We start from the raw sequence: 26,709 nt of genomic DNA, 5'->3' as shown, positions 1-26,709 counted from the left end.
AAATAATGTTTTAGGAGCTGTTTCTCAATAACCAAAAGTGTAAAATAATGTTTTAGGAGCTGTTTCTTAACAACCAAAGTGTCAAATAATGGTTAGAAGCTGTTTTTCAACAACCAAAAGTGTCAAATAATGTTTTAGGAGCTGTTTCTCAACAACCAAAAGTGTAAAATAATGTTTTAGGAGCTGTTTCTCAACAACCAAAGTGTCAAATAATGGTTAGAAGCTGTTTGTCAACAACCAAAAATGTCAAATAATGTTTTAGGAGCTGTTTCTCAATAACCAAAAGTGTAAAATAATGTTTTAGGAGCTGTTTCTCAACAACCAAAGTGTCAAATAATGGTTAGAAGCTGTTTTTCAACAACAAAAAGTGTCAAATAATGTTTTAGGAGCTGTTTCTCAATAACCAAAAGTGTAAAATAATGTTTTATGAGCTGTTTCTCAACAACCAAAGTGTCAAATAATGGTTAGAAGCTGTTTTTCAACAACCAAAAGTGTCAAATAATGTTTTAGGAGCTGTTTCTCAACAACCAAAAGTGTAAAATAATGTTTTATGAGCTGTTTCTCAACAACCAAAGTGTCAAATAATGGTTAGAAGCTGTTTTTCAACAACCAAAAGTGTCAAATAATGTTTTAGGAGCTGTTTCTCAATAACCAAAAGTGTAAAATAATGTTTTAGGAGCTGTTTCTCAACAACCAAAGTGTCAAATAATGGTTAGAAGCTGTTTTTCAACAACCAAAAGTGTCAAATAATGTTTTAGGAGCTGTTTCTCAACAACCAAAAGTGTAAAATAATGTTTTAGGAGCTGTTTCTCAACAACCAAAGTGTCAAATAATGGTTAGAAGCTGTTTTTCAACAACCAAAAGTGTCAAATAATGTTTTAGGAGCTGTTTCTCAACAACCAAAAGTGTAAAATAATGTTTTAGGAGCTGTTTCTCAACAACCAAAGTGTCAAATAATGGTTAGAAGCTGTTTTTCAACAACCAAAAGTGTCAAATAATGTTTTAGGAGCTGTTTCTCAACAACCAAAAGTGTAAAATAATGTTTTATGAGCTGTTTCTCAACAACCAAAGTGTCAAATAATGGTTAGAAGCTGTTTTTCAACAACCAAAAGTGTCAAATAATGTTTTAGGAGCTGTTTCTCAATAACCAAAAGTGTAAAATAATGTTTTAAGAGCTGTTTCTCAACAACCAAAGTGTCAAATAATGGTTAGAAGCTGTTTTTCAACAACCAAAAGTGTCAAATAATGTTTTAGGAGCTGTTTCTCAACAACCAAAAGTGTAAAATAATGTTTTAGGAGCTGTTTCTCAACAACCAAGGTGTCAAATAATGGTTAGAAGCTGTTTTTCAACAACCAAAAGTGTCAAATAATGTTTTAGGAGCTGTTTCTCAACAACCAAAAGTGTAAAATAATGTTTTAGGAGCTGTTTCTCAACAACCAAAGTGTCAAATAATGGTTAGAAGCTGTTTTGCCTCCCAAAATAATTTGCCAAAATAATTTGCCTCCCAAAATAATTTGCCTATTTATTTTGAGGGTTTTGAGGGACAACACAACAGACTTACATACTAAAGACAGTGTGCAAATAAAATACTAACGACAATATAATATAAAAACAACAATGAAAACAACGAAGAGAAAAATAACAAAAGAAAATTATAATTTCCACGTGTGAAATGCATGTGTGCCAGTGAAGGCGTGTCCTGTCCTACACAAACTTGGTATGAATCATGAAACGGTCAGAATCGACGGCTCTCTTCGAAAAAAGGGGGTCCATACCTCTATGAATATAGATTATTATATATAATGATTGTGTTTCATATTTAAGCCTCTCTAGGGGTGATATTATTATTATATATTATTTGGGCCGTCCACATAATGTTCTGAAGGTATGTCAGTCTGTCTTCCATAGAATTAAGATACATTTCTTTGCCAAAAATCTAAATGGATCAAATAGTTTCCTATGAGCAGAGCTCACATTCTTTTTTTTATTTGTATTAAACCATCCAGGACATCTCTTAAAGGTGTGTGTGTGTGTGTGTGTGTGTGTGTGTGTGTGTGTGTGTGTGTGTGTTACAAGGAAGACCCGGCCATGATGGCCTCAACATCGTTAATAAAAAAGACAAAACAGTTAGACCCTCTTATAGATGGCTAAGCTCCTGCACTACACAAGTTATTTATTTCTTATTTAACCTTTATTTAACCAGTAAAATCACATTGAGACCATAGTCTCTTTTACGAGTGAGCACTGGCTAAGAGAAGAGGCAAATAAATGTTACACAGCTCTGCCAGTAACAACAAATACAGGACATGACAAAGACAAACATAATGACATCCATAATACCAAGAACCTACTACCAGGGAGTCTCAGAGAGAGTCTAAATAGCTAACCAAATACAGACTAAAAAAAGACTAATAAGAACAATACGTCTTGAAACTACTAAGGTTATATAAAACTAAGATCACAGCTTATTGCTACCCGTCGTCAAAGCAGGAGCAATAGGCTGGAGAGAGTTCCCAAGGCAATGCTCTTAAAAGTCACTAGGGGATTAATCTAGTTTTAATCTGTATCCATCCAACACACATCTTGGATAGATACAGCTGGGTAAAATATCTTATGATCTGTGATATTATACGTCACATCGTTTTTGGGTTTTTTTGCACCAACCAACTTAACCCATTCTGAACGGGAACCCATTTTGGTGTTAGCATCATGTTATGCTTTAGCTATTGAAAAATAGCAGATCTACAAGCTCATAGCGCGCCACGAGCTTGTAGGTCTGCTATTTTTGAAAAATCGAAGAGCGACTGACATTTTTTAGAATCTGATCTCAGGTCAGAATGGGTTAATCAGACCAGTGTGTGTCCAGTGGAAACCTCGTATGAATCTGATCTCAGGTCAGAATGGGTTAAAGAATATACATGTATGTTATGTTCATATTCTCCACGTCTGTATGGAGTTTTGGAGTTGCATGGATGGTGTTTTGACGGTTACGTGTTTCCTACATTGCAGATCGTGCGGACGCTGTGTCTCTTCCTCACCCCAGTCGAGAGGAAATGCTCTCGTCTCTGCAAGGCCGACACTTCCTTCAAATACGACACCGGCCTGTTTGTACAGGGGCTGCTTAAGGTACTATGACAATTGCGCTTTTAGAGTGACTGTGTACAGTACACACATTAACCAGTTAACAGTTTCTTCATCTAAATCTAAATGTAAAAGGAAGAAGCAAGCTGCAGCGAATAGCAAACCTAGCCTCAAAAATAATTGGGAAGAGACAGCAACAATTAGGCTGTATCTACAAGGAGGTACTTCGTAAAAAAGCTATCAAGATTGCAAACGACCTCCTCTCATCCACTCTGCAGGGAGTTCCAACTACTTCCCTCTGGTAGACGGTACAAAGTACCAAGAGCTAACCGTAACATTCTTTCATACCAAATGCCATTAAGGCACTAAATGATACCATGTCTCGCTATAGATTTGTTTGTTTTCCAATGTATCTGCCACTGTTTGTCCTGCACTTTTTTGCCATGAGAAAATAATTGTGTTAAATGTTGTTGCTGTTGTTGTAACCGTTTGTTTTTTGCTGTTTGAGACCGAAGACGAATTTCCACCCGTGGACAATAAATGAAACTAACTAACTAACATTATTTTCCAAAAGTAAAAAAGCTCAATTGCCTTCCGTCTGTTACAAAATGACTGTATTTGAAAGCCCTAGTAAAAGATGCTGGTTCTGTTCAGAATGTATTGTCCTTTCCTGTCTTTCCACCAAACAATAGAACATGCTCGACGATAGTGGGCTCGATAAGAACTCGATAGTGGGCTCGATAAGAACCCGCAGCTCGGTAAGCCTGATCGATAATAAGAGCTCGTTAACCCATTTAGACCTGAGGACGATTATACAAAATGTCTTGTAAATCCTGAAAGGTTATCTGAAAAAACTATGTTTCTATGTCAGTCGTTCTCAAACATTTTCATGTCAAAAATCGAAGAGCGACTGACATTTTTTAGAATCTGATCTCAGGTCAGAATGGGTTGATCAGACCAGTGTGTGTCCAGTGGAAACCTCGTATGAATCTGATCTCAGGTCAGAATGGGTTAAACACAGTTGGTGACGCACGGTGTTTGTTTGTTGTATCGTGTATATTTAGGACTCCACGGGGAGCTTCGTGCTGCCGTTCCGCCAGGTGCTCTACTCCCCGTACCCCACCACGCACATCGACGTGGACATCAACACGGTCAGGCAGATGCCGCCGTGCCACGAGCACACGTACAACCAGCGGCGCTACATGCGCTCGGAGCTGGGCGCGCTGTGGCGCACGGACAGCGAGCAGGACATCGCCCCCGACACGGTCATCCACACGGACGAGTCCTTCACCCCCGACCTGTACGTAAACACACTAGTCTTTCTTAACCCATTTAGGCCTGAGATCAGATTCTAAAAATGTTCTTCTACATCGTGACAGTTTTCTGAAAAAGCTATGTTTCTATGTCAGTCGTTCTTCGATTTTTCAAAAATAGCAGACCTACAAGCTCCTAGCGCGCCACTCGGTGGCGCGCTATGAGCTTGTAGATCTGCTATTTTTCAATAGCTAAAGCATAACATAATGCTAACATCAAAAGGGCTTCCCACCCAGAATGGGTTAACCCATTTAGGCCTGACGTCGAAATTCAGTGCTACTCAACCTTTTTCAAGTCCAAGGACCCCCAGAATTATCTGTATTTGGCCCCAGACCCCCATCTGAAAATATGTTGTTCCAGGGACCTCCCCAGTCTCCCCCCAGAAACAAAGATTTGAGTTAAAAAACATTCACTCTGAAAGAATATATATATATATATATAGAGACCTACATAGCGCGACACCGAGTGTTGTGATAATCCTCCCTACTACCTGTGCTGCTGACCATATAAGGAGTTCCTCCCTGTTCCCAGTTATGACTCTTTAAATATATGTATCTAACCATGACGATGCTTTTGTCCTTTCAGAAATATATTCCAAGATGTCGCGCACAAAGACACGTTGGTGAAGTCATTCATAGATGAGGTAAGGATGCCGTTTGTTGTGAACTGAATATGAACCTGTCCATTCCTCTTCTGTTTGTACTTTTAGTTTAATCGGATGAATGCAATATAATAATAATAATAATAATAATAACTTTATTTCTATAGCACCTTTCATGACATCAAATGCAGCTTTACAGAGCAATGGAGAAAAAAAAGAAAAGAAAAGCAAGGCATAAACATTAAAAAAACAAGAGCAGTAATCCAATACAGTGAAAAAATTAAAAGATCAATTAAAATCAAGAGTGTAGAAGTGGGTATTGAGCTGTGCTTTAAAAATGTCTACAGAGGCTGCCTGTCGAAGGTACAGTGGGAGCTTGTTCCACGCCGTCGGCCCGTAGAAGCAAAAAGCTGCTTCCCCGTTTTCTTTAGTTGCCATTTCTTTAGGCAAAGCGAGCAGGCCAGCAGTGGAAGACCTTAGGGGGCGGTTTGGGACATATTTAGGCAGGCAGTCATGTAGGTAGGAAGGTGCGAGACCATTGAGAGCTTTATAGACAAGTAAAATAATTTTAAAATCAATAGGAACAGAGACATGAAATGAGTCCCGAGCTAATCGACCCCATGATCTGGAGAACTAATACTGGTATTACTGTATCACTGTATTCTCATCCCCCGCTAACGACTTCTTCAACGTATTTTTTAATGAAATCCCGAGCCGCCAACGACACCATTAAAGTGTTATTCAGCACTTTATTTAATGATAAACCTATAAAGTTGTCTTTCTTTTTATTGCGAAATCAGTGAGCACTTACTATGAGACCTAGCATATCATGTCTGTCTGTGTGTCTGTCCCGCTGTTGTGCCCATATATGGAGCTGAGTGATTTGTTTGTGATTGATGCAACACACTCCATATTTGGACGTATAGCTGCGTTCGCTTCCCGCGTTTGCGCGTCTTACTTGTTTATGAGTATTCCATTTCAAATCACGCTGGATAAATAATAAATACAGCGACTGTTTTTAGTGGCTCAATAGAAACTCCCCGTGACCTGCGCATCTAAAAATAGGAATGCTTCTAAAGACTCTTAGCCAGTGATCAGGTCCGATCAGCGCGCCGACCACCTCCCGCCATTGCCGTTTTGGGCAGACCAAGGACTGTCTAAAAAGGACGAGACGCGAACGCGAAGACATGGCGTCGTACGGGCGACGCCATGTTGGCTCCATGGTGCTCCATGGAAGGACAGAAACATGCGCAGTGGGTTTTATGCAGCTGACACTTCCTCCTTCAGCTTCCTTGGTCTCAACTGCGCGCATGTTTCTTTCCTTCCATGGAGCACCATGTGAGCAAACATGGCGGCGCCCTTATACGGTCTTCGCGTCCCGTCCTCTTTAGACAGAACCTTGGGGGGCAGACGAGGAGGCGCTCTTCTTCTTCTACAACCAAATAGAATGGTGGTGGCGGGTTGCTGAACTATCGCTAGTGCCCCCTGCCTGGCGGTGGTTACTTGAGATTATTATTGTTGTTATTATCCCATTCTGAACGGGTCGGGAACCCCTTTTGGTGTTAGCATCATGTTATGCTTTAGCTATTGAAAAACAGCAGACCTACAAGCTCGTAGCGCGCCACCGAGTGGCGCGCTACGAGCTTGTAGGTCTGCTATATTTTAGAAAAATCGAAGAACCACTGACATACATAGAAACAGAGCTTTTTCAGAAAACTGTCATTTTCAAACAGACATTTTTAGAATCTGATCTCAGGTCAGAATGGGTTATTATTATCATCAGTCTCACACATCCTCCTGTGTGTGTGTGTGTGTGTGTGTGTGTGTGTGTGTGTGTGTGTGTGTGTGTGTGTGTGTGTGTGTGTGTGTGTGTGTGTGTGTGTGTGTGTGTGTGTGTGTGTGTGTGTGTGTGTGTGTGTGTGTGTGTGTGTGTGTGTGCGTGTGTGCGGTGGTCAGGTGTTTCTGTTGAAGCCAGGTCTGAACCTGAGGAGTACGTACCTGGCTCAGTTCCTGTTGCTGCTCCACAGGAAGGCTCTGACGCTGCTCAAGTACATCGAGGACCAGACGTGAGTCGCTCAACCAAAGACCTCCTTTAAAACACATTTAGGCTGTATCAGCGGTGTTGTTTTTGGCAGCAAACTTCTATTTTAGTTTCAGTCGTTGTCTCCTGAATAGTTTTCACTTAGTTTTAGTCACATTTTAGTCACCTGGAATGTTCTAGTGTTTAGTCTAGTTTTAGTCGACTAAATGTCATACGATTTAAAATGTGTTTTGACAGGCCTTGATGTCGTTGTAATGACATATTTTACACTTTGGTTGCATGCTGAAAATGGCATGCCATTTTCAGCATGCAACCCAGCATATAACTGGATCTCTTGTCCACTAGTCCCTTCCTAACAGTTTAGTCTAGTTTTTATTTGTTGACTAAATTGTCAGTATATTTAGTCTTAGTTTTAGTCATCATAGATTCTTTTTCATTTAGTTTTCATTTAGTTTTAGTCAGTGAAAAAAGGTAGTCGACGAACATTTTTCGTCATAGTTTTAGTCGACGAAAACAACACTGTATATCAGTGGTGCTCAATATTTCATGTCAAGGACCCCAGAATTTATGTCATTGGGCCACCGACCTAACCTGACTCTGCCAGCTGGGGGCGGTATTGGGTAACCATGTTCCCCAACACAGCAACCATCTGGGATCTCTCGGGGAGTTGAGCTAACGCCGAACCGCTCCGTGGTTCGAACCAATCAGTGTGAGCTAAGGGCGGGACATGTGCGAAACCGGATGTGACGCTATATAGACACGTCAATATGATTGGTTGTGTTTGCACGCCCACACGGTGATAGACAGACGGTCCCATCCAATCATCTACCAAGTATCTTGGAAAAAAAGGAACAGCCCCGTCATCGAATTTGCCTCCCGAGATCCCAGATCCCAATAAGCTGTGAAACAAACTTGTGTAGCAAGCTTCTTGGATCTACCACCAACCACCATCTGAAAATATGTTGTTCCAGGGACCCCCCCCCCGCCCAGAAGCAAAGATTTGAGTTCAAAACGTTCGCTCTGAGAGAATATATATTCAAAGCTTTGCACTACATTTTCACGATTTAAAATAAATAGCAGACCTACAAGCTCGTAGCGTGGCACTCGGTGGCGCGCTATGAGCTTGTAGATCTGCTATTTTTCCAATAGCTAAACCATAACAATGATTAAAACACCGAAACGGGTTCCCGTTCAGAATGGGTTAACCACTTCAACCCTATACTATTTTCAATAGATTTTGAACTTTCTGCACAATGAGTACCTTTACTCTCAGTACTTTAAGTACATTTCGCTGCCGATACCTTTGTACTTTTACTCAAGTACATTTTAAATTCCGTACTTTTACTTAGCAGTTTTAAATTGCAGTATTGGTATACTTTTGACCCAACGATGCTTTTTTTCACCTAAACATCATCATTGTATGTAGTCATAGCACGTCATAGTACATATGTATAGCATAGTATAGTATATATGTATAGTTTATATGTATAGTATTAGTTTCATTATATAGATATTCCACTGTTACGTTCTTAGCTTACGCATGATTCATGATAAATGCTTTTTTTTTTTAATATATATATTTTTTTTTTATCCCACGATTTTGTAACCCATTTTTCACCCCTGTGTCAATTATCTAATGTGATCCTGGGCTCTACACACCCTCCACCAACCTAGTCCCCATATATGGGGGACAAGGGGAGAGCAACGGACTTGAACTCATGCTTCCTTCATGCCTGAGTGTCCAAGTCGTTGCTCCTTTACACCTGACAGGGGGGAGTTTCCCTGGTTAGACGTAGCGCGTGGAAGGAACACGTTATTCCAACCAGTTCCTTTCCCCTCCATCAGGCGCCCCGGCTGGCCAGGGGGAGGCAGTTTAGTGACCAGGATTACTGCATGTTTTTTTGGGAACCACTGGTCTAAACTAAGTATGCACCCCCACCGTCTCTAGTCAAAAAGGCAAGAAGCCGTTCACCGCGCTGCGCAACCTGAAGACGGACCTGGACCTGAGGACGGAAGGGGACCTGAGCATCGTCATGGCCCTGGCCGAGAAGCTGCGCTCTGGCCTGCACTCCTTCGTCTTCGGCAAGCCCTTCTACACCAGCGTGCAGGAGAGGGATGTGCTCACCAGCTTCTGAGAAGTCCACCACATCGAGAGTGACCCCTCCCCGAAATCCAGACGTTTGTTTTTTGTTTTGTTTCTGTGCCGGTGATCCTCAACACTTTTTGTCCCGTGTCAAAAGGAGGAGAGCGTTTTTACGGGAATCTGTCCGTCGCGTCAGTCAGCCGCGGAGAAGGTGGAGCTTCTTTTCCATCCACCAGCTGTCTAATGAAACCAACGCTGCTGACAACGTGTTTGCGAGCTTAGTACATCTGCTATTTTCATTAGTTTTGCCCACAGCCAGCGAGACATCGAATTTCTCTCTTGGGTCTCAAGCTAAACATTTTTTGGGAACGACTGATCTTGATGAAACTATATTTGACAGCGAGACGTTACCACTGTCTCTGCAGTTGACTTGACACCCATTGTGGCTTTCTATTGATGATATGCACACGGCTGCCATCTTGCCAGCAAGGTGCTAACAAGGTGCAACTTCCCATTAGACAGCCCATTCATCCAAACAGAAAAGTCCTATTTAATTGTATTAAATAACGTCAAACTCGCCAACATTGCAGCTGTACAAAAAGCTTGAATTATCGTCTTACTATCTGCAAAGTGTTTCATAAAAATTCACCATAGACATGTTATGAGCTACGTACTACAAGACATTCCTTGCAGATGAATATTTTTGTGTCAGAGTTTGGAAGCGCTCGTTATCAGTATAAAGCAACCTTCTGCATTATGTGCAAATTCTAAACAGTTGGTACACATGGGCTGTTGAGTGATAGTCAACGAGCACTTCCAAACTCCAGCACTTGGAAAAATGATCATCTGCAAGGAATTTCTTGACGGGGAGTAGCTCATAAAATATCTACAGTGGATTTTCATTAAACAAACACATTGCAGATAGAAAGAGGATAATTCAAACTGTCCGGTACAGCTGCAATGTTTGACATTTGACGTTATTTAATACAATTAGATAGGACTGTTCTGTTTGGATGAATGGGCTGCCTATGGGAAGTTGCACCTAGGTAGCACAAGGGGCCAGTGAGGCTCTCCAACGTTGAAGCACTGGGCCCTAGTGGTAAGAGGAGGGACTGCAGGCGGACCTGTGGAAGTATGATTGGGGAAACCCTGTGCAGCTGGGCTTTAACGTTGATCACATGTGCACTTCCGCATTTTGGGCACCAAATCGAGAAAAAAAAGGCGGAAGTAGAAGGCTCTTCCGGGTGCTTCAAAACGCCACTGAGCAACTTCCACTGACATGAATAGCGGAGTGGGGGATCAGTCTTTATCTTTCTTTATACTCTCTGAGATAGCACCTTGCTGGCAAGATGGCAGCCATGTGCATATCATCATTCTATAGTATTTTGATCTTTTGCCTTAATTTATTTGAAAGCCGTATCCCAGCATGCCTTTACATATATATTAGGTTTTCATTTGACAAAAATGGGGTCTTCTTTGCATTCATTCATGCCAATGAAACTAGTTGTGATGCTCTGTTGGAGAATTAGCTATTTGTGTTAATTATTATATATTTATTAAACCATGAGCCATTACTGTCTCCAGTGCCTGTTATATGTACAGTATATGACGTCATTTAATTAGCCTTTGAGTATTTGCTTTTGAATGCCAATGTTCTATTCCATTTTCAGCTTGAAGTTTGTACAGTATGCCATCTGCTGCTGGCGTTTCACGAGTAAATGTTTAAAATGTCCTGTTTTATTTTATTTATTATATTAAATACACTGGCGTTTCAAAACAAAATGCAATGTTACAACTTTGTCATTTTGGCCCCTAGATTGTGGAATTTTGACTGCTCTGATAGAAAGTGTATCTGTTTCATTCAAATTAACATACTTTTCAGATGGTCGACATTTCTGTATTATAAATATGTTTTTAGTGGTCTCATAAACTATACATTTTTTGAGATCCGATTTTTTGATTTTCATGAGCTGTATGCCACAATCATCAAGATTACAACAAAAAAAGGTTTTAAATATTTTACTTTATTTAATCTAGAATACCGGTATATGAAAGTTTCACTTTTTGAATTATATTATGGAAGAAAATGAACTTTTCCACATCACATTTTTTGGGAAGCACCTGCATACCTACCTATATTACCTTTTGTGTAACTGCTCCCTAACAATTAAGTTCTGTTCAGGTTCTGTTCGAAGTGCAGGTGGCTTACGTCGTTTGTTCCAATCCTCTCATTGACATTTCTTAACGGCTGTTGGTAGGACGTTCCACATTTTTGTGGCATAGAGCAAAATTAGTTTAATCCCTTGTTTGAGCCGAATCTGGGTTGAACGTGGTTTGTGGAACTCCCTCTGGTGTTGTGAAGAAGGCCTAATAGACCTACATGAGTGTATCGCTAATGTTGTAGACCAGGCCCATTGCAAGTTGCTGTATTCTGTCGTCAACCCTATATATAAATGAAAAAATTGAAAAAACATTGTACATCATGTTGGTGTTCTCTATATCTTTTCGTCCTGGGCATGACGTTAAACTGTTACGTTCGAGAGGACCGGCGAGTCGGCGACCCTCGGATGTAAACAGCCACGAAAGGAAACTATGTGTGTGAGGTATTCTCTATCATTTCATTCCAGACTTTCCTTCATTCATCCCTAACTTCACTGTCTATCTCCTGTGTTCTCCATTCATCTTGAGCGATACACAGTCGTCTGATGTGCGGGGGGAGGTGCCGGCTAGCGCATAAAGGCACGGGACAGGTGTTGTCTTGACGCATCCTGTGATGATGCGACAGGTGTCATTTAGGGCTGTGTCAACCAATTTGGTGTGACGTGATCGGCTCCAGCTTGAGCAGGCATACTCTGCTGTAGAGAAAGACAGGGCCATGGGAGTTGCACGGATTGTTTGTGCGTCTGTGCCCCACTTGGAGTTCACTAGTTTTCACAGGATGTTATTGTGGGTGTTGACCGTGGCTTTTGTGTTCTCCATGTGTTTTTTGAAGAAGAGTGTCCTGTCCAGTGTAACTCCAAGTTACATGGGGTGGGTATGGTTGGAGAGTTTGTGACCATCCCAAGTGACGCTCAGTTATATTTTTCACGTCTCGGTTCCTCAGGTGGAAGCTGCAAAGTTGGGAATGGAAAAAGTTGGAAAAAAAAAAGTTTGCCTCGTTTCTCATCATTTTGGACCATGGGCTATAGCCCATATCGTACGGCATACTATAGCGCGCCGTTTTTCATCATTTTTGAGGATTTGAAAAAAATGACGAAATGACAAAAACGATGGGTTATAGCCCATGTTTTTTGAAATTTTGAAAAAAAAAGTTAGCCTCGTTTCTCATCATTTTGGACCATGGGCTATAGCCCATATCGTACGGCATACTATAGCGCGCCGTTTTTCATCATTTTTGAGGATTTGAAAAAAATGTCGAAATGACAAAAACGATGGGTTATAGCCTTAGAGTATATATACTCTAAGGTTATAGCCCATGTTTTTTGAAATTTTGAAAAAAAAAGTTAGCCTCGTTTCTCATCATTTTGGACCATGGGCTATAGCCCATATCGTACGGCATACTATAGCGCGCCGTTTTTCATCATTTTTGAGGATTTGAAAAAAATGACGAAATGACAAAAACGATGGGTTATAGCCCATGTTTTTTGAAATTTTGAAAAAAAAAGTTAGCCTCGTTTCTCATCATTTTGGACCATGGGCTATAGCCCATATCGTACGGCATACTATAGCGCGCCGTTTTTCATCATTTTTGAGGATTTAAAAAAAATGACGAAATGACAAAAACGATGGGTTATAGACCATGTTTTTTGAAATTTTGGAAAAAAAAGTTAGCCTCGTTTCTCATCATTTTGGACCATAGGCTATAGCCCATATCGTACGGCATACTATAGCGCGCCGTTTTTCATCATTTTTGAGGATTTGAAAAAAATGACGAAATGACAAAAACGATGGGTTATAGCCCATGTTTTTTGAAATTTTGAAAAAAAAAGTTAGCCTCGTTTCTCATAATTTTGGACCATGGGCTATAGCCCATATCGTACGGCATACTATAGCGCGCCGTTTTTCATCATTTTTGAGGATTTGAAAAAAAATGTCGAAATGACAAAAACGATGGGTTATAGCCCATGTTTTTTGAAATTTTGAAAAAAAAGTTAGCCTCGTTTCTCATCATTTTGGACCATGGGCTATAGCCCATATCGTACGGCATACTATAGCGTGCCGTTTTTCATCATTTTTGAGGATTTGAAAAAAATGACGAAATGACAAAAACGATGGGTTATAGCCCATGTTTTTTGAAATTTTGTAAAAAAAAGTTAGCCTCGTTTCTCATCATTTTGGACCATAGGCTATAGCCCATATCGTACGGCATACTATAGCGCGCCGTTTTTCATCATTTCTGAGGATTTGAAAAAAATGACGAAATGACAAGCCCATGTTTTTTGAAATTTTGAAAAAAAAAGTTAGCCTCGTTTCTCATCATTTTGGACCATGGGCTATAGCCCATATCGTACGGCATACTATAGCGCGCCGTTTTTCATCATTTTTGAGGATTTAAAAAAAATGACGAAATGACAAAAACGATGAATTATAGACCATGTTTTTTGAAATTTTGGAAAAAAAAGTTAGCCTCGTTTCTCATCATTTTGGACCATGGGCTATAGCCCATATCGTACGGCATACTATAGCGCGCCGTTTTTCATCATTTTTGAGGATTTGAAAAAAATGACGAAATGACAAAAACGATGGGTTATAGCCCATGTTTTTTGAAATTTTGAAAAAAAAAGTTAGCCTCGTTTCTCATCATTTTGGACCATGGGCTATAGCCCATATCGTACGGCATACTATAGCGCGCCGTTTTTCATCATTTTTGAGGATTTGAAAAAAAATGTCGAAATGACAAAAACGATGGGTTATAGCCCATGTTTTTTGAAATTTTGAAAAAAAAGTTAGCCTCGTTTCTCATCATTTTGGACCATGGGCTATAGCCCATATCGTACGGCATACTATAGCGCGCCGTTTTTCATCATTTTTGAGGATTTGAAAAAAATGACGAAATGACAAAAACGATGGGTTATAGCCCATGTTTTTTGAAATTTTGGAAAAAAAAGTTAGCCTCGTTTTTCATCATTTTGGACCATGGGCTATAGCCCATATCGTACGGCATACTATGGCACGCCGTTTTTCATCATTTTTGTGGATTTAAAAAAAATGACGAAATGACAAAAACGATGGGTTATAGCCCATGTTTTTTGAAATTTTGAAAAAAAAAGTTAGCCTCGTTTCTCATCATTTTGGACCATGGGCTATAGCCCATATCGTACGGCATACTATAGCGCGCCGTTTTTCATCATTTTTGAGGATTTGAAAAAAATGACGAAATGACAAAAACGATGGGTTATAGCCCATGTTTTTGAAATTTTGAAAAAAAAAAGTTATCCTCGTTTCTCATCATTTTGGACCATGGGCTATAGCCCATATCGTACGGCATACTATAGCGCGCCGTTTTTCATCATTTTTGAGGATTTGAAAAAAATGACGAAATGACAAAAACGATGGGTTATAGCCCATGTTTTTTGAAAATTTGGAAAAAAAAAATGCCTCGTTTCTCATCATTTTGGACCATGGGCTATAGCCCATATCGTACGGCATACTATAGCGCGCTGTTTTTCATCATTTTTGAGGATTCCAAAAAAATGACGAAATGACAAAAACGATGGGTTATAGCCCATGTTTTTTGAAATTTGAAAAAAAAAAAGTTAGCCTCGTTTCTCATCATTTTGGACCATGGGCTATAGCCCATATCGTACGGCATACTATAGCGCGCCGTTTTTCATCATTTTTGAGGATTTGAAAAAAATGACGAAATGACAAAAACGATGGGTTATAGCCCATGTTTTTTTTAATTTGAAAAAAAAAAGTTAGCCTCGTTTCTCATCATTTTGGACCATGGGCTATTGCCCATATCGTACGGCATACTATAGCGCGCCGTTTTTCATCATTTTTGAGGATTTGAAAAAAATGACGAAATGACAAAAACGATGGGTTATAGCCCATGTTTTTTGAAATTTGAAAAAAAAAAGTTAGCCTCGTTTCTCATCATTTTGGACCATGGGCTATAGCCCATATCGTACGGCATACTATAGCGCGCCGTTTTTCATCATTTTTGAGGATTTGAAAAAAATGACGAAATGACAAAAACGATGGGTTATAGCCCATGTTTTTTCAAATTTGAAAAAAAAAAGTTAGCCTCGTTTCTCATCATTTTGGACCATGGGCTATAGCCCATATCGTACGGCATACTATAGCGCGCCGTTTTTCATCATTTTTGAGGATTTAAAAAAAATGACGAAATGACAAAAACGATGAATTATAGACCATGTTTTTTGAAATTTTGGAAAAAAAAGTTAGCCTCGTTTCTCATCATTTTGGACCATGGGCTATAGCCCATATCGTACGGCATACTATAGCGCGCCGTTTTTCATCATTTTTGAGGATTTGAAAAAAATGACGAAATGACAAAAACGATGGGTTATAGCCCATGTTTTTTGAAATTTTGAAAAAAAAAGTTAGCCTCGTTTCTCATCATTTTGGACCATATCGTACGGCATACTATAGCGCGCCGTTTTTCATCATTTTTGAGGATTTGAAAAAAAATGTCGAAATGACAAAAACGATGGGTTATAGCCCATGTTTTTTGAAATTTTGAAAAAAAAGTTAGCCTCGTTTCTCATCATTTTGGACCATGGGCTATAGCCCATATCGTACGGCATACTATAGCGCGCCGTTTTTCATCATTTTTGAGGATTTGAAAAAAATGACGAAATGACAAAAACGATGCGTTATAGCCCATGTTTTTTGAAATTTTGGAAAAAAAAGTTAGCCTCGTTTCTCATCATTTTGGACCATGGGCTATAGCCCATATCGTACGGCATACTATGGCACGCCGTTTTTCATCATTTTTGTGGATTTAAAAAAAATGACGAAATGACAAAAACGATGGGTTATAGCCCATGTTTTTTGAAATTTTGAAAAAAAAAGTTAGCCTCGTTTCTCATCATTTTGGACCATGGGCTATAGCCCATATCGTACGGCATACTATAGCGCGCCGTTTTTCATCATTTTTGAGGATTCGAAAAAAATGACGAAATGACAAAAACGATGGGTTATAGCCCATGTTTTTTGAAATTTGAAAAAAAAAAGTTAGCCTCGTTTCTCATCATTTTGGACCATGGGCTATAGCCCATATCGTACGGCATACTATAGCGCGCCGTTTTTCATCATTTTTGAGGATTTGAAAAAAATGACGAAATGACAAAAACGATGGGTTATAGCCCATGTTTTTGAAATTTTGAAAAAAAAAAGTTATCCTCGTTTCTCATCATTTTGGACCATGGGCTATAGCCCATATCGTACGGCATACTATAGCGCGCCGTTTTTCATCATTTTTGAGGATTTGAAAAAAATGACGAAATGACAAAAACGATGGGTTATAGCCCATGTTTTTTGAAAATTTGGAAAAAAAAAATGCCTCGTTTCTCATCATTTTGGACCATGGGCTATAGCCCATATCGTACGGCATACTATAGCGCGCTGTTTTTCATCATTTTTGAGGATTCCAAAAAAATGACGAAATGACAAAAACGATGGGTTATAGCCCATGTTTTTTGAAATTTGAAAAAAAAAAAGTTAGCCTCGTTTCTCATCATTTTGGACCATGGGCTATAGCCCATATCGTACGGCATACTATAGCGCGCCGTTTTTCATCATTTTTGAGGATTTGAAAAAAATGACGAAATGACAAAAACGATGGGTTATAGCCCATGTTTTTTTTAATTTGAAAAAAAAAAGTTAGCCTCGTTTCTCATCATTTTGGACCATGGGCTATTGCCCATATCGTACGGCATACTATAGCGCGCCGTTTTTCATCATTTTTGAGGATTTGAAAAAAATGACGAAATGACAAAAACGATGGGTTATAGCCCATGTTTTTTGAAATTTGAAAAAAAAAAGTTAGCCTCGTTTCTCATCATTTTGGACCATGGGCTATAGCCCATATCGTACGGCATACTATAGCGCGCCGTTTTTCATCATTTTTGAGGATTTGAAAAAAATGACGAAATGACAAAAACGATGGGTTATAGCCCATGTTTTTTCAAATTTGAAAAAAAAAAGTTAGCCTCGTTTCTCATCATTTTGGACCATGGGCTATAGCCCATATCGTACGGCATACTATAGCGCGCCGTTTTTCATCATTTTTGAGGATTTGAAAAAAATGACGAAATGACAAAAACGATGGGTTATAGCCCATGTTTTTTGAAATTTGAAAAAAAAAAGTTAGCCTCGTTTCTCATTATTTTGGACCATGGGCTATAGCCCATATCGTACGGCATACTATAGCGCGCCGTTTTTCATCATTTTTGAGGATTTGAAAAAAATGACGAAATGACAAAAACGATGGGTTATAGCCCATGTTTTTTTTTATTTGAAAAAAAAAAGTTAGCCTCGTTTCTCATCATTTTGGACCATGGGCTATAGCCCATATCGTACGGCATACTATAGCGCGCCGTTTTTCATCATTTTTGAGGATTTGAAAAAAATGACGAAATGACAAAAACAATGGGTTATAGCCCATGTTTTTTTAAATTTGAAAAAAAAAGGTTAGCCTCGTTTCTCATCCTTTTGGACCATGGGCTATAGCCCATATCGTACGGCATACTATAGCGCGCCGTTTTTCATCATTTTTGAGGATTTGAAAAAAATGACGAAATGACAAAAACGATGGGTTATAGCCCATGTTTTTGAAATTTTGAAAAAAAAAAGTTATACTCGTTTCTCATCATTTTGGACCATGGGCTATAGCCCATATCGTACGGCATACTATAGCGCGCCGTTTTTCATCATTTTTGAGGATTTGAAAAAAATGACGAAATGACAAAAACGATGGGTTATAGCCCATGTTTTTTGAAAATGTGAAAAAAAAAATTGCCTCGTTTCTCATCATTTTGGACCATGGGCTATAGCCCATATCGTACGGCATACTATAGCGCGCTGTTTTTCATAATTTTTGAGGATTCCAAAAAAATGACGAAATGACAAAAACGATGGGTTATAGCCCATGTTTTTTGAAATTTGAAAAAAAAAAGTTAGCCTCGTTTCTCATCATTTTGGACCATGGGCTATAGCCCATATCGTACGGCATACTATAGCGCGCCGTTTTTCATCATTTTTGAGGATTTGAAAAAAATGACGAAATGACAAAAACGATGGGTTATAGCCCATGTTTTTTGAAATTTGAAAAAAAAAAGTTAGCCTCGTTTCTCATCATTTTGGACCATGGGCTATAGCCCATATCGTACGGCATACTATAGCGCGCCGTTTTTCATCATTTTTGAGGATTTGAAAAAAATGACGAAATGACAAAAACGATGGGTTATAGCCCATGTTTTTTGAAATTTGAAAAAAAAAAGTTAGCCTCGTTTCTCATCATTTTGGACCATGGGCTATAGCCCATATCGTACGGCATACTATAGCGCGCCGTTTTTCATCATTTTTGAGGATTTGAAAAAAATGACGAAATGACAAAAATGATGGGTTATAGCCCATGTTTTTTGAAATTTGAAAAAAAAAAGTTAGCCTTGTTTCTCATCATTTTGGACCATGGGCTATAGCCCATATCGTACGGCATACTATAGCGCGCCGTTTTTCATCATTTTTGAGGATTTGAAAAAAATGACGAAATGACAAAAACGATGGGTTATAGCCCATGTTTTTTGAAATTTGAAAAAAAAAAAGTTAGCCTCGTTTCTCATCATTTTGGACCATGGGCTATAGCCCATATCGTACGGCATACTATAGCGCGCCGTTTTTCATCATTTTTGAGGATTTGAAAAAAATGACGAAATGACAAAAACGATGGGTTATAGCCCATGTTTATTTAAATTTGAAAAAAAAAAGTTAGCCTCGTTTCTCATCATTTTGGACCATGGGCTATAGCCCATATCGTACGGCATACTATAGCGCGCCGTTTTTCATCATTTTTGAGGATTTGAAAAAAATGACGAAATGACAAAAACGATGGGTTATAGCCCATGTTTTTTGAAAATGTGAAAAAAAAAATTGCCTCGTTTCTCATCATTTTGGACCATGGGCTATAGCCCATATCGTACGGCATACTATAGCGCGCTGTTTTTCATCATTTTTGAGGATTCCAAAAAAATGACGAAATGACAAAAACGATGGGTTATAGCCCATGTTTTTTGAAATTTGAAAAAAAAAAGTTAGCCTCGTTTCTCATCATTTTGGACCATGGGCTATAGCCCATATCGTACGGCATACTATAGCGCGCCGTTTTTCATCATTTTTGAGGATTTGAAAAAAATGACGAAATGACAAAAACGATGGGTTATAGCCCATGTTTTTTGAAATTTGAAAAAAAAAAGTTAGCCTCGTTTCTCATCATTTTGGACCATGGGCTATAGCCCATATCGTACGGCATACTATAGCGCGCCGTTTTTCATCATTTTTGAGGATTTGAAAAAAATGACGAAATGACAAAAACGATGGGTTATAGCCCATGTTTTTTTTAATTTGAAAAAAAAAAGTTAGCCTCGTTTCTCATCATTTTGGACCATGGGCTATAGCCCATATCGTACGGCATACTATAGCGCGCCGTTTTTCATCATTTTTGAGGATTTGAAAAAAATGACGAAATGACAAAAACGATGGGTTATAGCCCATGTTTTTTGAAATTTGAAAAAAAAAAGTTAGCCTCGTTTCTCATCATTTTGGACCATGGGCTATAGCCCATATCGTACGGCATACTATAGCGCGCCGTTTTTCATCATTTTTGAGGATTTGAAAAAAATGACGAAATGACAAAAACGATGGGTTATAGCCCATGTTTTTTGAAATTTGAAAAAAAAAAGTTAGCCTCGTTTCTCATCATTTTGGACCATGGGCTATAGCCCATATCGTACGGCATACTATAGCGCGCCGTTTTTCATCATTTTTGAGGATTTGAAAAAAATGACGAAATGACAAAAATGATGGGTTATAGCCAAGGGGCCAGCTATGCACTCCAATGTTGAAGCGCTGGTCCCTAGTGGCCAAGTTTGGGACTGCAGGCGGATGAAATTCATGCACGAGCACAAGAAAGCGCGCCGCTGGTTTGCTTCGCGGACGCGCACAGGGCAGTTTGTGTTTACATTCTGTTTTCTGGAGGATAAAGCAGCCTTTTTGTTAACCACGACTCGAGTGCTCGCATCATGTACCACATCTCAAAACATAACTGATTTATTATATTACAGATCAGAAGCCCACCGTAAACCGGAGTTTGGTTTGGTTTACCAGCTAATAGTACTAAAACTGACACGTTGCTGTGTTGTGGGAGCTCGTGTTTTTCTGACTCTCGTCATGAATAATGACGCAAATAAGGCTATAGTTCTATAATCTATACATTCCTTTATATATTATGTTCTTAATTGTAACTGCTGTAATATGTGCGTCTTCCAAATTACTGTCACCAAAGCGAGACGTTTTAAATAGTAGCAACAGTAAACTTAACCATTTTATATGGTTCTATGGTATATAATCACACCCCAATGTAACTCCCACTGTACCTTCGACAGGCAGCCTGTGTAGACATTTTTAAAGCACAGCTCAAGACCCACTTGTACAACATTGCTTTTAATTGATCTTTTTTGTTGTTTTTTTAATGTCTTTGGCTTGCTTTTCTTTTTTTTTCTCCATTGCTCTGTAAAGCACTTTGAGCTGCATTTCATGTCATGAAAGGTGCTATACAAATAACGTTTTATTATTATTATTATTATTGGGAAAAATAAGCCATATATACCGGTAGTCCTTTCTTGGGTTAAATCCTTTTACACACGGAGATTTTGAAAACATGACCAATGACAAAAAACTCCCATATCTGCTGGGCGAAGTACAACAATGTGCAAACACAGCAGCAATATTTGTGAGTTGCTGTGATAGGAGAAGGATATCAAATGTAACACAACCACCCTCAAGACTAATCATTGTGTATATTCCTGCATCGAGTGATCTTGGTACATAGATCTATTGAAGATTCTGACCTTCAAAGTACATAATTTTTTGTTTTGATTATACTGCTGTATTGTTGTAGTGTTCTTTCTGCTTTGGCAATGTTGTTTTCTCATGCCAATAAAGCCCTTTGAATTGAATTGAATTGTGTGACATACCTGACTTCCATACATTTATACTGTAATGAGGACACAAATTCTGATCTTCTGAGCTTATTTCCCCCCGTTTTTGTAGGCCTCAAGATCAGCTAGAATGCTACATTATAGTCACCAATGTATACCGTTTTTAAATGCACAATACCTTTTTTTCTTTTTCTTTTACATAATAGGTAGTTAAACAACTAGTCAACTAGTAAAAATCACTAGAAGTGAAAGCCCTAGTGTGCAGTACTGTAACTTTATGTATTGGAAAATAAATGCTTATTTCTTAAGAATTCTTACAGATCCATTTATGTTGTCACTATAGGAAGGGGTTAGTCTAAATAAACTACCCTGTTTGGTGGTGGGTGGGCTGAAAAGTTTGAGAACCACTCCTGTAGGGTAGGTAATTAAAGAAAAGTAATGTATAGCCTATTTTCTGATGGGAACGATATTTTCCTGGGATCACTACATGGTGTTTTTTTTAAACTACCGTAATTTTATAATTTTCCCACATTGAGTTTGTTGATTGTGTTGCATCTTTACACAACTGGTGAGGTACTGAGTTTAAAAAACAGAAGATGTTCAAAGATTGTGGTTTTAATTTAGTCTGTAATTTATGAATTCATACACAGTAAATGTCTTATAGTGTTAATCTAATTCAAGTCAGTGTACAATGGAACCAAATGCACCCATCATGTCATGTGTACAGTACACTAGAAAGTAAGTAATTAAATAGTAAAATAGTAAGTAAAATAGACCACCTAGTTGCTAAGTCTTTACTAACATTTCGATATAAATCCCTAGATAATGTCAGAATTCTCAAGTTTCTGGTTCAGCGCCTGTGCGCTATGTAAACAGACGGAAATCTATGTATTGTTTTTTCTTTTTTGTCTTTGCTCGTAGTCGACACGGAGCGCGTTCATGAATGGATTCAGGCTTCAGGCGCGTTCACATGGCGTTCACGGCCGAGGTGCACTCTGGGTGCACTTCCGCATTTGGACACCAAATTTTGGTGTCCAAATGCGGAAGTGCACCCAGAGTGCACCTCGGTGAAATGCTGAATCAGCGAAAAGACGGTACTTCCGGCAGCCTTCCGGGTGCTTCAAAACGCCACTGAGCAACTTCCACTGACATGAATAGCAGAGGGGGCGGAGCTTCGCGTTAGTTTAGTCTCTATCCTTTTAATACTCTATGGTTATAGCCCATGTTTTTTGAAATTTGAAAAAAAAAAGTTAGCCTTGTTTCTCATCATTTTGGACCATGGGCTATAGCCCATATCGTGCGGCATACTATAGCGCGCCGTTTTTCATCATTTTTGAGGATTTGAAAAAAATGACGAAATGACAAAAACGATGGGTTATAGCCCATGTTTTTTGAAATTTGAAAAAATAAAGTTAGCCTCGTTTCTCATCATTTTGGACCATGGGCTATAGCCCATATCGTACGGCATACTATAGCGCGCCGTTTTTCATCATTTTTGAGGATTTGAAAAAAATGACGAAATGACAAAAACGATGGGTTATAGCCCATGTTTATTTAAATTTGAAAAAAAAAAGTTAGCCTCGTTTCTCATCATTTTGGACCATGGGCTATAGCCCATATCGTACGGCATACTATAGCGCGCCGTTTTTCATCATTTTTGAGGATTTGAAAAAAATGACGAAATGACAAAAACGATGGGTTATAGCCCATGTTTTTTTTAATTTGAAAAAAAAAAGTTAGCCTCGTTTCTCATCATTTTGGACCATGGGCTATAGCCCATATCGTACGGCATACTATAGCGCGCCGTTTTTCATCATTTTTGAGGATTTGAAAAAAATGACGAAATGACAAAAACGATGGGTTATAGCCCATGTTTTTTTAAATTTGAAAAAAAAAAGTTAGCCTCGTTTCTCATCATTTTGGACCATGGGCTATAGCCCATATCGTACGGCATACTATAGCGCGCCGTTTTTCATCATTTTTGAGGATTTGAAAAAAATGACGAAATGACAAAAACGATGGGTTATAGCCCATGTTTTTTTAAATTTGAAAAATAAAAGTTAGCCTCGTTTCTCATCATTTTGGACCATGGGCTATAGCCCATATCGTACGGCATACTATAGCGCGCCGTTTTTCATCATTTTTGAGGATTTGAAAAAAATGACGAAATGACAAAAACGATGGGTTATAGCCCATGTTTTTTTAAATTTGAAAAATAAAAGTTAGCCTCGTTTCTCATCATTTTGGACCATGGGCTATAGCCCATATCGTACGGCATACTATAGCGCGCCGTTTTTCATCATTTTTGAGGATTTGAAAAAAATGACGAAATGACAAAAACGATGGGTTATAGCCCATGTTTTTTTTAATTTGAAAAAAAAAAAGTTAGCCTCGTTTCTCATCATTTTGGACCATGGGCTATAGCCCATATCGTACGGCATACTATAGCGCGCCGTTTTTCATCATTTTTGAGGATTTGAAAAAAATGACGAAATGACAAAAACGATGGGTTATAGCCCATGTTTTTTTAAATTTGAAAAAAAAAAGTTAGCCTCGTTTCTCATCATTTTGGACCATGGGCTATAGCCCATATCGTACGGCATACTATAGCGCGCCGTTTTTCATCATTTTTGAGGATTTGAAAAAAATGACGAAATGACAAAAACGATGGGTTATTAGCCCATGTTTTTTGAAATTTGAAAAAAAAAAGTTAGCCTCGTTTCTCATCATTTTGGACCATGGGCTATAGCCCATATCGTACGGCATACTATAGCGCGCCGTTTTTCATCATTTTTGAGGATTTGAAAAAAATGACGAAATGACAAAAACGATAAGTTATAGCCCATGTTTTTTTTAATTTGAAAAAAAAAAGTTAGCCTCGTTTCTCATCATTTTGGACCATGGGCTATAGCCCATATCGTACGGCATACTATAGCGCGCCGTTTTTCATCATTTTTGAGGATTTGAAAAAAATGACGAAATGACAAAAACGATGGGTTATAGCCCATGTTTTTTTAAATTTGAAAAAAAAAAGTTAGCCTCGTTTCTCATCATTTTGGACCATGGGCTATAGCCCATATCGTACGGCATACTATAGCGCGCCGTTTTTCATCATTTTTGAGGATTTGAAAAAAATGACGAAATGACAAAAACGATGGGTTATTAGCCCATGTTTTTTGAAATTTGAAAAAAAAAAGTTAGCCTCGTTTCTCATCATTTTGGACCATGGGCTATAGCCCATATCGTACGGCATACTATAGCGCGCCGTTTTTCATCATTTTTGAGGATTTGAAAAAAATGACGAAATGACAAAAACGATAAGTTATAGCCCATGTTTTTTTTAATTTGAAAAAAAAAAGTTAGCCTCGTTTCTCATCATTTTGGACCATGGGCTATAGCCCATATCGTACGGCATACTATAGCGCGCCGTTTTTCATCATTTTTGAGGATTTGAAAAAAATGACGAAATGACAAAAACGATGGGTTATAGCCCATGTTTTTTGAAATTTGAAAAAAAAAAGTTAGCCTCGTTTCTCATCATTTTGGACCATGGGCTATAGCCCATATCGTACGGCATACTATAGCGCGCCGTTTTTCATCATTTTTGAGGATTTGAAAAAAATGACGAAATGACAAAAACGATGGGTTATAGCCCATGTTTTTTTAAATTTGAAAAAAAAAAGTTAGCCTCGTTTCTCATCATTTTGGACCATGGGCTATAGCCCATATCGTACGGCATACTATAGCGCGCCGTTTTTCATCATTTTTGAGGATTTGAAAAAAATGACGAAATGACAAAAACGATGGGTTATAGCCCATGTTTTTTGAAATTTGAAAAAAAAAAGTTAGCCTCGTTTCTCATCATTTTGGACCATGGGCTATAGCCCATATCGTACGGCATACTATAGCGCGCCGTTTTTCATCATTTTTGAGGATTTGAAAAAAATGACGAAATGACAAAAACGATGGGTTATAGCCCATGTTTTTTTAAATTTGAAAAAAAAAAGTTAGCCTCGTTTCTCATCATTTTGGACCATGGGCTATAGCCCATATCGTACGGCATACTATAGCGCGCCGTTTTTCATCATTTTTGAGGATTTGAAAAAAATGACGAAATGACAAAAACGATGGGTTATAGCCCATGTTTTTTTAAATTTGAAAAATAAAAGTTAGCCTCGTTTCTCATCATTTTGGACCATGGGCTATAGCCCATATCGTACGGCATACTATAGCGCGCCGTTTTTCATCATTTTTGAGGATTTGAAAAAAATGACGAAATGACAAAAACGATGGGTTATAGCCCATGTTTTTTGAAATTTGAAAAAAAAAAGTTAGCCTCGTTTCTCATCATTTTGGACCATGGGCTATAGCCCATATCGTACGGCATACTATAGCGCGCCGTTTTTCATCATTTTTGAGGATTTGAAAAAAATGACGAAATGACAAAAACGATGGGTTATAGCCCATGTTTTTTCAAATTTGAAAAAAAAAAGTTAGCCTCGTTTCTCATCATTTTGGACCATGGGCTATAGCCCATATCGTACGGCATACTATAGCGCGCCGTTTTTCATCATTTTTGAGGATTTGAAAAAAATGACGAAATGACAAAAACGATGGGTTATAGCCCATGTTTTTTTTAATTTGAAAAAAAAAAGTTAGCCTCGTTTCTCATCATTTTGGACCATGGGCTATAGCCCATATCGTACGGCATACTATAGCGCGCCGTTTTTCATCATTTTTGAGGATTTGAAAAAAATGACGAAATGACAAAAACGATGGGTTATAGCCCATGTTTTTTTAAATTTGAAAAAAAAAAGTTAGCCTCGTTTCTCATCATTTTGGACCATGGGCTATAGCCCATATCGTACGGCATACTATAGCGCGCCGTTTTTCATCATTTTTGAGGATTTGAAAAAAATGACGAAATGACAAAAACGATGGGTTATAGCCCATGTTTTTTTAAATTTGAAAAATAAAAGTTAGCCTCGTTTCTCATCATTTTGGACCATGGGCTATAGCCCATATCGTACGGCATACTATAGCGCGCCGTTTTTCATCATTTTTGAGGATTTGAAAAAAATGACGAAATGACAAAAACGATGGGTTATAGCCCATGTTTTTTTAAATTTGAAAAAAAAAAGTTAGCCTCGTTTCTCATCATTTTGGACCATGGGCTATAGCCCATATCGTACGGCATACTATAGCGCGCCGTTTTTCATCATTTTTGAGGATTTGAAAAAAATGACGAAATGACAAAAACGATGGGTTATAGCCCATGTTTTTTTAAATTTGAAAAAAAAAAGTTAGCCTCGTTTCTCATCATTTTGGACCATGGGCTATAGCCCATATCGTACGGCATACTATAGCGCGCCGTTTTTCATCATTTTTGAGGATTTGAAAAAAATG

The 26,709-nt window shown here is 38.5% G+C and overlaps 1 protein-coding gene across 2 annotated transcripts in view; it reads left to right on the top strand.

The window, feature by feature from the left end:
- The window catches only part of c9orf72 (C9orf72-SMCR8 complex subunit), a 195,498-nt gene extending 183,906 nt beyond the window's left edge, over nt 1–11,592 (top strand). For both annotated transcript variants that reach the window (XM_080783657.1, XM_080783658.1), the window contains 5 exons: nt 3,011–3,127; nt 4,147–4,382; nt 4,982–5,039; nt 6,954–7,063; nt 8,987–11,592. In XM_080783657.1, coding sequence (XP_080639783.1) covers nt 3,011–3,127; nt 4,147–4,382; nt 4,982–5,039; nt 6,954–7,063; nt 8,987–9,173 — 708 coding nt within the window. In that variant the 3' untranslated portion in view covers nt 9,174–11,592. The remainder of the gene's footprint in view (nt 1–3,010; nt 3,128–4,146; nt 4,383–4,981; nt 5,040–6,953; nt 7,064–8,986) is intronic.
- Nucleotides 11,593–26,709: the final 15,117 nt, after the last annotated feature.

Source organism: Protomyctophum bolini, assembly GCF_963924005.1.
Source record: "Protomyctophum bolini genome assembly, chromosome: 15".
Classification (NCBI taxonomy): domain Eukaryota; kingdom Metazoa; phylum Chordata; class Actinopteri; order Myctophiformes; family Myctophidae; genus Protomyctophum; species Protomyctophum bolini.
The sequence above is the reverse complement of the archived record's forward strand: the minus strand, read 5'-3'. Positions and strand labels throughout refer to the sequence as shown.